This window comes from Rhea pennata, chromosome 22, assembly GCF_028389875.1.
Source record: "Rhea pennata isolate bPtePen1 chromosome 22, bPtePen1.pri, whole genome shotgun sequence".
Taxonomy (NCBI): Eukaryota; Metazoa; Chordata; class Aves; order Rheiformes; family Rheidae; genus Rhea; species Rhea pennata.
Window position 1 is genome coordinate 5,509,777 of NC_084684.1, and position 13,805 is coordinate 5,523,581.

The following is a 13,805-nucleotide window of genomic DNA, read 5'->3' on the forward strand; positions in this document are numbered from 1 at the left end:
ATGCTGATGTAAGAGAGGAGAGAGAACAGGTTCTGGCTGAACAGATGTCTTACGGCAGTTAACCTAGAAAACATCAGAGCTCTGTCTCTAGTCAGGACAATTCTGTGTGGCTGTCAGAACAGATGCAGCAGATACAGAGTGAGCAGGGTGTGCAGTGAAGGTACTGAACTGAGTGAGTGAAGGGAAGATGGGGGGGGGATACCCTTTCCCTGACACTTGCCCATTGCATATCCTGGGGTAAGACATTTTGTTCTTAGCACTTCAGTGTCCCAAAGGCCTATGAGGGAAGCATTATTCTAAGGGCTGCTCCCACAAGCTGCATTGGACATCTGGGAAGCAAGTGGGAGAGTCTGGCACTGCTGGAGTGCTATTAGGAACTTCTCCATTAGCAGAAATTATGCCCCTGAGATCTTCTGATTGTCTCTCTGGAATTGTCAGCTTTTCCCTACTGACTTGGAAATTAGCATCCTTCTTGAGCATAAGATCCACTTGCTCTTCCTCCTATAGCAGGAAGAGAAGTTCAGCTCTTTTTCTACAAGCCGCACAAGCAGGATCAAACTTAAAAGCAAACCAGGCTGTGTGCTGTCCATCTTCTGCTCCTTCTCTGCAGGACCAGCTGGCCCTTTGTGTGCAGTCCCTGGTCCAGCCTAGTGTTTCCTAGCTCACTAAGCAGAGGGCTTCCAGAGCACTCAGCTTTGCTCTGTGGTTGGGACTGTTGCTGATCTCTAATCTCCTCTGTGCCTCAGCTGCTCTGTTGGCACATTAAAGGGTAGCCACAAAGCAACTGTAATTGTGCTAAGTGGCTGTGGGATAATGGACTAAACACTCAGGATTGCAGAGGCAGCCACATTTCTAGCTATTTAATATCCTGATTGATGTATATTTAATTGTTTGCCAGCCCACAGGAGGATGGTCTTCTGAGGTCTCATTTCTCCTGCCCTGTGTAGCCAATGAGGCAGTTACATGAAAGAACCAAAGAGGAATGAGGTATCTAGCCAGTTGTCCAGATGCAGGGCTGCAATGATCCCAAGTTTGCTCTTGGTAGCCCTCGATCCAGAGTGCCACTTGCTGGGACTGCTAGGGGAGGACTGGGTGTTGAGGTCTTCCTCCCTGGCATGCTGAGCCAAGAGAGGAAAATAGGTGGCAGTACTGTCCTAGACTCTGTCTGGAAGAGTGGAGTTGTCTTCCATGGCTACAGCCTCTGGCTTCCTGCATAATGAAGAACACAAATTCTTCCTGGGATGACCTGAGAAAAGGTCTGTGTACTTGAAGCTTGTCTGCTTTTTCCAACTGTATCATCTGATCTAATAGCAAGGTTTGCAGGGAGAGATAACATTTTTATCTCTCTAATTTAAATTTAGGCCATGGATGTGTTGGGATACTTGACCTGCCTAACTTCAGGCATCTGTCTTGAGTGGCTCAAAAGAGTGTTCCTATGTGGTTAGGAGAGCAAATTAGCTTCTATTCTGCCTCACCTTCTGGAAGGGCCTGTTTATCTCCATGACTAGACAGGGAGACTGGACTCCAATTGGGGTGCCTTGCACTTAAGTGCTCTGCATGCTCCTGTCAACTGTCCAGAAACAGTTAGTCCAGAAAGGTTGTGTAAAAATGCTTCTCTCTAAGGTAGAGCTGGCTCTGGAGGCCCGGTGGTACATTTTGTTTAAATATGGAGAGTGGGGTTCTATCTTCCTGGAAGAGCTCACAGTGCAGATAAGTAAAGTGCAGAAAGGAAGGGTTATAACCCTACATTACGTGCCACAGAAACTGAGTCAGAGTGAAATGAAGGGACTGCTTTTCAAGGGTAAATTAGAAACCCTAAAAAGCAAGCAGGGCTGCCTAGATGTTTTTAGACATCTAAATATCTTGAAAAATTCCTCCTGAAGGAGTGCAGGGGTCTTGTCGCTGGCAGGAGCGGATCCTGTGCCTGTGAACTGGTGTGTTAACCACTGATGGTGCTGCCTTGTTGTCCCCCTGCTCCCAGCTGCCCTGAAAGCAGTGACTGCTGTTTTAAGGATGTCAGCCAGTACTGAAGGGCTGAAGCAGAAATCTCTCTCACTGCTCTGCATGGAGGAGGAAGATTTAACAAGAAATGCTGTTCAGATGCAGGAACTCCATGGAACTCCAAAAAAGCCTTTCTTTTTGTTTTAGTTTTTTTGGCTGCCCATAAGCTGACATATGTCATCATATACCATGTGTTGCGTGGTGGTTTCCCTCCCCAGTCCCCTTCTAAATACTCAGCTCACAGCTGCTGGCTTTGCACTGATAAGAGAACGCAATGACTTCCTTTTCTTCTCTCCACCCCCACTCCCTTCCAGAGTAAGCTGGGCTGTGTCTTTTGGTAAATAACTCTAGCCGTCACTTCTTCACTTGAAACTTTCCAGGCTCCACCACCTTGGCCAACCCTCCTGAAGGATGCTGGAGGCTGGAACATTCTTATCAGGCAGCAAACTGCCTTCCATATCCTAGACCAAGCTCTCCTGACCTCCTATATCCTATGAATCTTGGTGCTTTCTGAGTTGCTTTGTGGTTTCTGCGGACTAACGAATCACCCTGCATATTCTGCTGGGTCAGGAGCCTTGACCGGTTATGGTGAGGTAGGATGTCTGTTCTGTGTATGTCTAGCTTCTATTTTTAGCAAAGATGATATTTCTGAGTGGGACCAAGTAAAAAGGAGAAGGCATAGACAGCATTTGTGTAGTTTAGATCCCCTAGAAAGGTTGCACTTGCACTGTAGGAAGATGCGAGCTAATAGCAGTCAAAGAGCACTTAAAGGTGTGGGCTCTATTAAGGTATGAATAGTGATTAACAGTGCTTGTTAGCCATCGAGTAGCAAAATCTTTCCAGAAGTGTAAGATTCTCCAGTGGAAACTGCCCTTCGTATGCCTCTGCAGTGTGTGGGTGACAAGTGACTTTCCGCTTGTGCTGGCATTAGCACTGGGGAAGAGCACGATAGCCATTTCATTAATATGATTACTATGATTGCTCTTAACTGGATTACTGAAGAGGCTTTTGGTGTTGACTGCAGCCTGGAAGAGGATATTCCTGCTGTGAGCAGCATGTCATATATGTGAAGTTACTAGATTTGTATCTTGCACCACTTTGTTAGTGATGCTCTGTTGTTACTCATGTATCTCTTTATTTTTGTGTCATGTATCTAGCTGAGCATGCCTTTATGTACTGATAACCCAGCTCACCTATATTAGAGCATTGTAATTTTAAAGGGCTGAATGCTTCTAATGGAATTTTGTAGATACTCATAAAATACGTGAAATGATAAAATTTAGTCACCAGAAGTGCAATTTGGAAAGCAGTGAAGGTTATATTGGTCATGAACTATAATGGCAGCAGCATGTGAAAGGGGTCTGCTGGAGTAGGTGAATGGAGTGTGAAATGATCCCTTTGCCAGGCGAGAAGGCACAACAGACAAGGACATGTATGAAGAAAGCAATCCTCTTCGCTAGACACTCAGTGATCAGATCTTGGGCAGGAGCTGGGCTGTGACTGAAGCCATGTTTGAGGCTGCTGAATGCAAAGTGATCGTTATGCAAGTGGCTGGCTCTTTGCCATGGAGTGTGAAGTGGAGCATGGGTTTTCCTTCCTTCCTTCTTTCCTTCCTTCCTTCCTTCCTTCCATGGGTGTGCAGAGGGTGTGGGCTGGTCTTCAACACTATACAGGGATTCGTTTGATTCAAGTTGCTGCAGCCTGTTGGTAACTTACACTCCGTTGTACCTCAAGAGCGCCCAAAAACCTTTTAACTAATTTCATTTTGATGCTGTTCTCTCACATATTCTCACCTCCTCTCGGGTGCGTTCTGCTTCATTGGATCATGACAAGGAAGCTAAACAAATACTGTTCTGCTCCAGGAGGAGGCCTGTCACTCAGACAACAGCTGGGCTAGTTTCAGAATTGACTGGAAATATATTTTTAATGCCCCAACTGTCTGACAGGTGGGTCTGCAATTTAATTATAACTTGTTTTGTGAGAACCAAAAACATGTGTAATATACAGGCCAGTAAACTTCCTTGACTTGGAGGGAGCTTAAAAGAGTTTTCTCCTCATGTTAGGCCTTTTGGGGCTAGTAGGTAGTGCTGTCTCTGGCTGAGGTTAAAGTGTAGCTCAGTGTTCAAGATGGTTGCTTTGTGTTCCTAACAGTGGAATATTCTTTGAGCAGAAAAAGCTAGTTCAAATTTAAATTTGATTTGGAAAATAAATCAGAAAATTTGAAAACTGCAGCCGAAAATAATCGGTTTGGATCCTTTCCCCTCACAGATTTTTTGGGCTGATATGTTCAAAGAAGCTTGAAGGACTTAGCTACACCTCTTTTAATTAAGAGGACATGGGTGTAAATCCCCTGGGCAACTTGGAAAAATCTCAACTGTCTGTTACCTGCTAGTGTAGATGACTATAATTGAGTGTTGAAATGCATGTGGGCCAGATAAAACTAGACCTGCCTCTCCCATTCTGCAGAAAGTGAGAATACTCAGGCAAAATTTGTATCTTTTTCCTAGTAGTTCTGGTCTTGTGTTGTGCTTCTGCTCCTCTCTGTCGATGTATTATGCGCTAAACCCACTCTCTGAACTAGCGACTGACTCCTTGCGCATTGCAATGCTCTCTGAGGTCTTGCTGTGCAAGGCTGAGGGCGGGTTCCAGCACGGCCTTGTACAGGGCATGGAAATCTTTAGAGGAAACTTGTCCAAATGTACTGAATGGCAAGGCCGGGATTTATGTCAACAAGAATAAAATGGAGGGGCATATTTCAAAGCCAGAGGCCTTTTGCTACCACAGAAAGCCTCTGAACATATATGCAGATTGCCTTCCAGTTAAATACCTACCGGCTTAGACGGACAGTTTGTGCTGTGCTACGGAGCACTGTTCTGTGCCCTGGGGGGGTGAGGCAGCTCTTGCTGTTAATGGAGGCAGGGAATAACTAAAAGATTTGCCCCTTGGCAAACAGGGAGCTTGTGACAGGAGGGATGGGGTTCACGCCTCCCAAAGCCCATGTGCATGCTCCACTGGCTGGGCAGTCTGTTCCTGCCGATGAGCCACGGCCTGGACTGCAGACCTCGGGAGTGGGGGAGTTAGGGCCACAGATAAGCGCCTACCTGGAAATAGAGCACATTTTAGAGCAGAATCAACGTGTTAGATATTATGTTATTTCTGAAGTGAGCAAATATTTGGAATCCAAATAGGGAAATTAACCTTGCACATATTCTGTAAGGGTTTTTTCTGCCTTGTGTAGAAACAAATCAAAACCATCTCAGCAAGAGACTTTGCCCTTGGGGTGTTAGGCTGTTATCCCACTGCAAGATTAGAGATGACTGTACTTGCACCAGCTGAATACTGAGGAGGAATAGGTTTTGCTCTTGAAAGCACCTGTTGGATATCCAGCTGTGCAGTTCTGTGCAGACAGTCTAGGGGTTGGAAAAGCTGTGGGTGAATAACTTGGGGAGCATTACCAAGTCTCTCAGTTCCTCATTAGCTCCTCCTTGGAGCAGCCTTCTGCTGAGCTATGAAATGGCCAGCAAAGATGGTGTAACGGCATCCAGTGTCTGAAGTTCTCTGTTTCCCACAGGAAAATGCATAACTTTGTGAGCTGATGTCTGTTCCATTCTCTTGTGATGTTTTCTCTGTGTCCAACTGGTTTTCATCTGCAGATGATCGAGAGGTGCTAATGGTCCTCCCTCCCCTGCTATTTTGGACCTGAATTTTACCAGCTATAAATCTTAGTGGCATACTGAGAGCCAAATCTTCTGCTGGTATAAATGGTTCAAAGTAGGTGGTGGTGGTTTTCAATTTTATCCTTTATCAAGGACTGTCCTCTGAGGAAATGCAGACAGATGGCTTACTCAGCAGTCTCTACCTCAAACCTTCTGATGCTAGTCATAGGATTAGAATTAATTTAAAGTCTGCATAACTCCCCTCTGCCCAAATCACAAGGGAGTCCTGCCAACCTAATGTGCATTCTCAGTAGTAAGGAAGGGCTGTATTTGTGTGCTCAGTTGACTTCCTGAGGAGCCAAATCAACATTTGAGGTGGCCATTTGTTTAAATCAAATGTAATAATCAGTGGAAATATTAAGTCTGATTTCAGTGCTTAGGAAGCGGAAACCACTGACAGATTTACATGTTGAGGCAACTCTTAACTTGCTAAGTTTGCTGTGTCCCAAGATACTCAGAGGCTTGATTGTAGACAGGTTATGAATTAAGATAGCCTATCTGAGGGAACGTGGGGGATGTGATTTAATGCCACATTAAAATGAGGTGGTAGAACTTTCCACCGTGACCTAATGCCCTGAGGCAGAATAAAGGCTTATTTTCTCGTAGTTTCTATTTTGAGCCAAGTTTTCGCAGGTTACTTGCCATGTTGCTTTCTGATGCTGACTCGAGGTACAACTGGAGAGACCATGCTACGTGGACCAAGAGAAAAAGCTTACAAAATGCCACATCAAAACATAAATAAGGGAAACAGATACAAGTGAGGGGTAAAAACTCGCATCTCTGCAGCACACTCAGAGCTAATTTTCCACAGAGAGATTTACCTGGTAGTGTCAGTGACTAAAAGCCCGTACTAGGAGGGCTCTGCTATATTTTTGGGAAACTAAGAACACTGTATCCTTGGCTGCTGCCCAGGACTAGCTGAGCCTGTGGCAGTATCTCTGTTTTGACAGCAGTTGATCTGTAATGGGCCACTGTTTTCTTCCTCCCTTGCCCATCATACACCAGTATTTCTACAGTCTTGTTTCTAATGTGAATCCATCCTTGGAACACTCTAACATGGCCTATCAACAACACATGTTAATCAGTGGGGATAGGCCCTTGCAGGATAGATAACTCTGCAAGAGTTTCCTCTTTAGAATAACACATCCGAGCAAGTGTATCTAACAACTTACTTTGGAAGTGGAAATGTGAGTTTGCACTTGTGATGGGAGGCCAGGCTCTCTGACTCCTCCTTCCTTTCCTTCCTTCACTACTTAGCTCAAGACTTATCTTCCTGTGTCTAGCAAGGACCAGCTGGAGCCCCATATTTGACAGCAGCTTTCCTTGGCTATGATTAGGCATGGTGCACATGGTAGTCACAGAGGAATATGAGTGCAAAAACACTCAAGCAAATCAGCAAATGGGCGTGCTTCATTTTGTGCCTGCCTCGCTGATTTGGTATCTGTCTCCAACAAACAGTGGAGTGAACAGTCACATTTCTCTGAGATGCGTGGTTGCTACCCCCAGAATCATCACTGGGTCCTGAAGCTTACTGTACACCCTTTGGATAGACTGTCCTGGCTGCATGTCTTGGCCAGCTGGAATACCAGGACTGCTGCTTCTGCAACTGCAGCCCACTTGAGTGGAATTGAAGCACACTGGCTATTAGGATGTTGTTACAGGAACTCTGCCTGCAGCCAAGGGAGAGCATAAGGAATACCTTCAACTCTTTATAAGCTGTTGTTCTGAGGACCAGAGTTGCTAGCCCAAGTGTTTGCAACACTTTGGACCATGGATGATGGCAGACTTGCAAAATGACACATGCATCACCCCTCTAACTTCTTGTGCATGGTGCAGAGCCCCTTGTCTACTGCAGCCTCCTGGGAGGGCTACAGGGGGACCTAGGTGGGGATGAAATGGCAGGTGCAACAGTGCCAGTAGCAGCTGCTCACTGACATGAAGCAAGGAGGAAACAGCAATACAGCAGACAGGTGCCATTCTCTTTCACATCCTTCATGTGCCCATGCAAATGTGTGATGCAGTTCACTTCTTCCTGCATTTGAAGGCCTCACGTTTATACTGTAGTGCCTTAACTGTTTCTTCTGGTCCTGTGGAGCAAACTTAATTTTGACTCAAGAAATGCAGTTGTGCTCTGGGTCTTAGTTTGGCAAATGGCTTCCTTCCCTTGTCACTGTAATGCCTTTTATCTGGGGAAAACAAGACACGATGGTGAAAGAGGTTTTCCGTATTGGCAATGTGGGATGGGCTGTGAGGAAGTCCCCACGATAGGCAGAGCTCTCTAGTTTAGCGTGCACGCAGGCTGTGAGTCCTGACTGCTGGCCAGGCTCTTTTCAACCTCTTTGGCTTTGGATACAGTCTAGGCTTGGCCTGACTTTGGGGAAAATCACTGGTAGCAGTGAAATCAGCACCTCCTTTGAGATGTCTTCGCCTTCAAATGTGCTGATCTCTTTCCATCTTGCCTGAAGCTAGGGTGAGCACTGCCTCTAAAACTAGAGTGGAAAGATCCAGACAGAAATGAGAATGAAACAGGCATGTGACTAAACAAATGTCAGAAATGGGGTAGCTTGTGTGCCAAAGGCCTCTGCTGAACTGGCAGCAGGAAATCATCTTAGCTTTTCTGTGAGTAGCTGCATGTAAATAAAGAAGAGAGTTGCTAATAGGCTTGTTCTACCCCAGCAGCTGAGCTCCTGGCTGTGGGTGTCTGTGTACATGGCTGTCCTGTGATGGCTAGGGCAGCATGTATGTGCTGACAATACAAAATTACTCAACTGAGGTGCTGTATATCTTAGCCTCCTGCCTTGCAAGTGCTTGTTTGGGTCAGAAGGAAGAATATGAATGTGACTTTCTTTCACCTCTTGTTTTTCCCATAACAAAACTGTTATGTTGGGTGTCTAGTGAGAAGTATAAGAATGTGACCTTTTGTCTGTAAAGTTTAACAAGGTCTCTTAACATACAGAGTGAAAATTATGTTCAGCTCTGTAAATACAAGCATTCTTCACGAAGAAAAATCTACATTTTCAGTTTCTTCATTGTCTTCTGTCTTTTCTTCTGATAGATGCTATTTTTGAGCTGATGACCTGATTAATAGTCTTGGGTTTCCCCAGAAAGATAATAGGTGAACACGTGATTGGATTTTGCTTCTTTGCATCTTAGATCATAGCCTTTTTAGAGAAGTGAACTTGTGCACACAGATTTTTTTCTTTCCCTCATTGCTCATGTTCTATGTAGAGCAGAGCCACTTTCACACAACAGGCAATTAGGGATGGAGACCAAGTTGACAGAGCTGTCATGGATCACAAAGATCATTTTCATGACTATTGGCAGTCAGTATCTCAGCCTGCAAGTTCTGCATCCTTTTCAGGTCTTCTGAACCATGCATTGGTTCAGTTCTAGGTTGGTCAGCCTTAATGGAAGTGAGGCCCAACTTAGAGAGTGCATATAATAGAGGCATGAGCTGGAAACTGGAAAGCATGGGTCCTAGTCCTGGTGTTACTGGGTAAACTACAGCACGACACGCTACCTCTGGTCCTCTCCACTACCCTTCTTCCTGGACTTCAAGTTGTGAGAGCTTGTTGCAGGGACACCCTATGTGACCTGTGATTCTGTGACCTGTCTGCAATGTCTGCCACAGTGGGGTGTTTGCTGCTCAGCATAACTGTGCTCTGAAGTGAGTTAAGATGTAGAAAGAGAAGTATCTTAATGTGTTAGCCTGCTTGGATAAAAGGGCCTCTGTGCATGCACTCGTCACTGCAGTCTTTGAACCTCAAGTCAACTCAGTACTTGCCTACACCTTTAGCAGTCCAGGTTGTGTCTTGGTTACATGTTCGTGAAAGAGGATGTTATTCTTGAGCACAGTTTGAGTAACGCTTTCTTTGAACAGTGTACTTGATATACCTCTGCAGTTAAAAGGCCAGCTGCTAATTGGCTCCAAGGATGAATAAAGGTGTGTTGAGGTCACTAGCTCATAGGCAAAGATATAGGTTGAGGTTTCCATCGCTGCTGACGAAGGCTGTTTCATGCCTGCTTTGCGCAAGAATATGCCATATTCTGCAGAAGGCAAGGAGGCTGGGGATGTTCTCATGATGGGCAGGTCCAATCCAGGGGCTGCAGTAAGAAAAGGCTGCCCTTGCCTTGTGATTAGATCCTGATGTGTTAGCTTGAGAAGCTTCAGAGAAGTCATCTCTGATAGATGTACCAGCACATGCAGGAAGGGAGTCTGAGTGGGCCAGCTCAGCAGAGTTGTGGAGGGAGGGCTTCCATTGTGGGTTAGGGCTCAATACCTAAGCTGCAGTGGGGGTGTGAGCAGTTCCTGCAGCACAGTTTCAGTAATGCAACAAGGCTCTCGGACTGAGCAATGCTGGTTTTCCTTCACAGTAGTGTTGGTTAGCTTTTGAAAATAGTACCCAACAGCTTCTTCAGAGCTCTCTTATGGGATAGAAAACAGGACTCTGATATGCAGAACTATGGCTTTGGATTTTCTTTGACTGACTCTTCTGCTGTTTTGGGCAAGACCCTCTGACCTGAACCTGATAGAAAAGTTCTGGCCATGTGTAAGGAACATGGTTGGGCTGATCAGCATGCCCAAAACAACAGCGGCAGTTGTCTGTGTCCACTGTTGATGAGTCGCTGAGACTGTGCTGGACAGCTATGCCTCAGCTGTTCTCTCTGATATACTGCTGTCTGTGGTTGTTAACTGTGATGTGCGTGGAGGTGGGAAGTCTTCAGGCAAAGGTGGTATTTACTGCGTGTGTTTGGAGCATTATAACTTATTCTGAGATCAGATCCTCCAAAGAGTTTGGTATCTCAGCTCCTTGCTTCTGCTTGCCTCCCTGGATGTAAAGGGGACTGTAGGGACCGGGGAGAGTGTACTGTGATCTTTTTCCAAGGAGAGATGTTGATGACATGGTAGCCAGTAATACATACAGGCAGCTGTGGTCAAGCTAACGGATTATTACAGCCTGACAGTTTTTCCTCTTGCTGCTGCTGCGCTGGTGCGTACCACGAACATGGGTGTCTTACAGATTTTTGTTTGTCTGCTCAAGTGAAACCCATGAACACCTAGGCCTTGCTTGTCCTGCTCTCTGAAACTGAGGTAGTCCGTTAACCGGATACAGAAATCCACAGTCTTTCACAAGCAAAATAACTGCTTGGGAGAACTCCACTGTGATGGGAGGGAATTTGGTGCAAATGCCCTTTCTTTTAAGACAGTTTATTTCCTGCCTTGCTCTGCTGGGTGAGGCTGGACAACCCACTTGTCGCATCTGCCGTGTGCCATCAGATCATCTGATGGGTAGTGCTCAAGGAGTGGCAGAATGCTATTACTGATTAAATACAGACTAAGTGGACCCAGTAGCTCTTAATAAAGAAATGGAAATAAACCAAGACCTCAATCTCCTGAACACGATGTTGGTTAATCATCTTTTTTAAGATGCTGCTGATCCCATGCAACTAGATGGCTGCCTTTTTAGAAGCCACGTTGATTAAGCAGTGTGCTGAGAATTCAACAGTGGGAAAAGACCTCACTGGACCTTTCTTTGACAGTACAGAGTGGAGAAAGTTAGAGTTTGGAATCCAAGGTGGAAGCATCTTGTTTGGGAGTGACTCGGCATAAATCTGTTTTCTCTGGAGAAATCCCTCTGTGCACACGCTCTCACTAACCGCATGCCTTGAAACTGAGTGGAAAAAAATCGCTGAACAAAAACCCAGCTCTTCACAGAGACATCAGTGGAAACTTGGCCCCTTCTCAAGGAGGTGGTGCTGGTGGTTGGACATAAGCATGCATCCTCAACCTTGGCTAGCCACTGCATGCAAAGGGTTGCTAGCGTTTACCCTTTTCTGTGATACCTAAATCCAGTGGGAGCTTATCAACTGTTCAAAAGAGAAGTCTACACAAACCCCACAGAGTTTGCCCATAAAAAATGACCAACCTGTCCCTCCTCTGAAATGAGAACTTGATTTCTACCTTACAGCAGAGAAGGATCTCTGTCATCTTTCAATGCATTTATTATTATTATTATTATTCTAATCCTTGCAGTTTAACATTTTTCTGCAGCCACCACTCGGTTATTTCCGAGGACTGGTTACCCATGTCAAAGGCCTTTCAGGATTTTATCCTACTTACTTGCTCTTGTACAGCTACTGTGTGTCCTGGCAGTTCCTCAGCTACTTTTGTTAGTGAGTTCAAGAGCAAGGGGTCTTTGACAATAGCACATGTGTTCTGCTGCATGACTTGGGCTTTTGTGCCATATGCTCTCTGGCTCTATGCAGACTTACCACTGGAGTCCCTCTTTGGGGAGTCATCAAAACCTGCTGGCAAAAAGGTGTGAAACAACTTGAAAGTGCTCTGCCCTGCCCATGTTGAGCGGTCAGGAGAAGTCTACAGGAAGGCTAGAGGCACCATCCTTCTCTTTGACACAATTTGAAAAGACTTCCTTTTGAGTGAGTGAAGATCTGCTTATTGAGAGCAATCCCACCAAGCTCTGTGCAGGATCAGAGACTCAGCAGTTGTTTTTTCTGCTCTTCTCTATTGCCTCTGCTATTTCTTGTCTTTAAGTGTTGGAGTAAACAGCAATGCTTATGGAAACAGGCCAAGCTTTCTGTGTAAACACCCTGTTTGTTCTGGGTTTATGTTAGCAGTGAGATCTTGGTTTGCACAAATGCAGGACTCCTTTAAAGGGATGAAAGGATGTTAGGCATCCAGGTTCTATTGGAATTTGCTGAAAATCAAGTGTATACCTTCTTAGAGAAAGTAATTAACCATTCTCATTTGAGTGTGAGATCCATTAGGAAAGTGCTCTGTAAAATATACAGGAAAGGAAGCAAGCAGGTTATTACAGAAGTGACTTGCACCCCAGGGAATATAACATAGACTTGTACCTGCTATGGAAATGAATATGCTGGCTTAGGAATGTAATAAGATTTTTATTTGTTTTGTTTTAAAGTTGTTTACAGAAGTCTTGGGGGACATTAGATGTTTTGCACTGGCACAGTTAACTGTCATGATGCTAATTACTAATTAGGAAAATGAAAATATTTACCTGCATCTAGAATTGAATAGTTTGCAGGGTATATTTATTTAACGCATTCCCTTGAGTATACACTTGGTATAATGAGTCTTCTGATGGGCTTTGAATTGAACCAGCCTAGAGACAGCAAAGGAGGCCATTGCAGCTCTGTCAGGTTTGAGAAATGCTTTATATGCAGACATGCCTTTGTAGAACAGCTTTCAATGAAGATGTGAACACCAATGACTCACTGATTTGTGTGCAAACACCGGGCGTTTACGTTCCCTTGTAATAGGTATCTGGAGCAGCTCTTAAAGATTTCTTCCTATTTGCTGAACAGGAAACCTGGTTTTGCGAAGGACTGGGTTGCTCCTGCTCTCACAAGTCAGCCTCTTCATTTTGCTGCTGGAAGATACTTCAGTTACTCATTTGGTTGCCTTTAAGGGCAGAGTCCATATCCTGTCCTTCCTACGCTGTGGAGGGAGGAGGGATGTCTCTGGCTGGGGAGCCTGTGGGTCTGTTTGCTCTGTATCAACAGCATCTACTGTGAACACTGAGTCCTGGAGAGTCTCATGAGTCTTCACCATAGCAGAGGAGAGGACTGGCAGTTGGTCCCCTCCTCCCCATTTTGCAGTTCCTTCAACTGCCTCAGCTTGCTTGGTTAGTGTCTGTGTAGGACCAAACAGTGCTAATAGTAAATGGAATGTGTAGGTGTCATGACTCTTGGGTTAGATTTGCTTTGATCCTTTCCAAGCTTAATAAAAAAAAGGAGAAGATTTGCTGTTTCTCTTAACTCTCTTGCTCATGTTGGACTAAATTCATCTCTACATCCAAGGCTTGTTGCAAGTGTTTGTACCCAGGCTCCAGTGGGGCTGCAGTAGGTGGGCCCCTTGTACTGGCTCCCTTCTACAGGGAGTGGGGCGGGGGGGACACTCCAGAATAAGTACAGTGAAAGTCAGAGTGCATGCTGTTCCCAAGAACTCTGACAATTAATTTCAAGTCTCTGGGGCTGACCATGGCTTTCCATGTGTACAGTATTCTGGGACAGACATTCTGTGTATGTCTTGGGGAGAGCTGCCAGTCT

The 13,805-nt window shown here is 45.3% G+C and overlaps 1 protein-coding gene across 2 annotated transcripts in view; it reads left to right on the forward strand.

The window, feature by feature from the left end:
- Positions 1-13,805, forward strand: part of LOC134149997 (tyrosine-protein phosphatase non-receptor type 11-like) — a 58,871-nt gene that overhangs the window by 12,347 nt on the left and 32,719 nt on the right. The window contains exon 1 of one of the 2 annotated variants that reach the window (XM_062593420.1): positions 2,570-2,594. The exons of the other annotated variant lie outside the window; for it this stretch is intronic. Within the exon in view, the coding sequence (XP_062449404.1) occupies positions 2,587-2,594 (8 nt within the window). The 5' untranslated portion in view covers positions 2,570-2,586. Of the gene's footprint in view, positions 1-2,569; positions 2,595-13,805 lie in introns of those variants that run through there. 2 annotated transcript variants of the gene reach the window in all.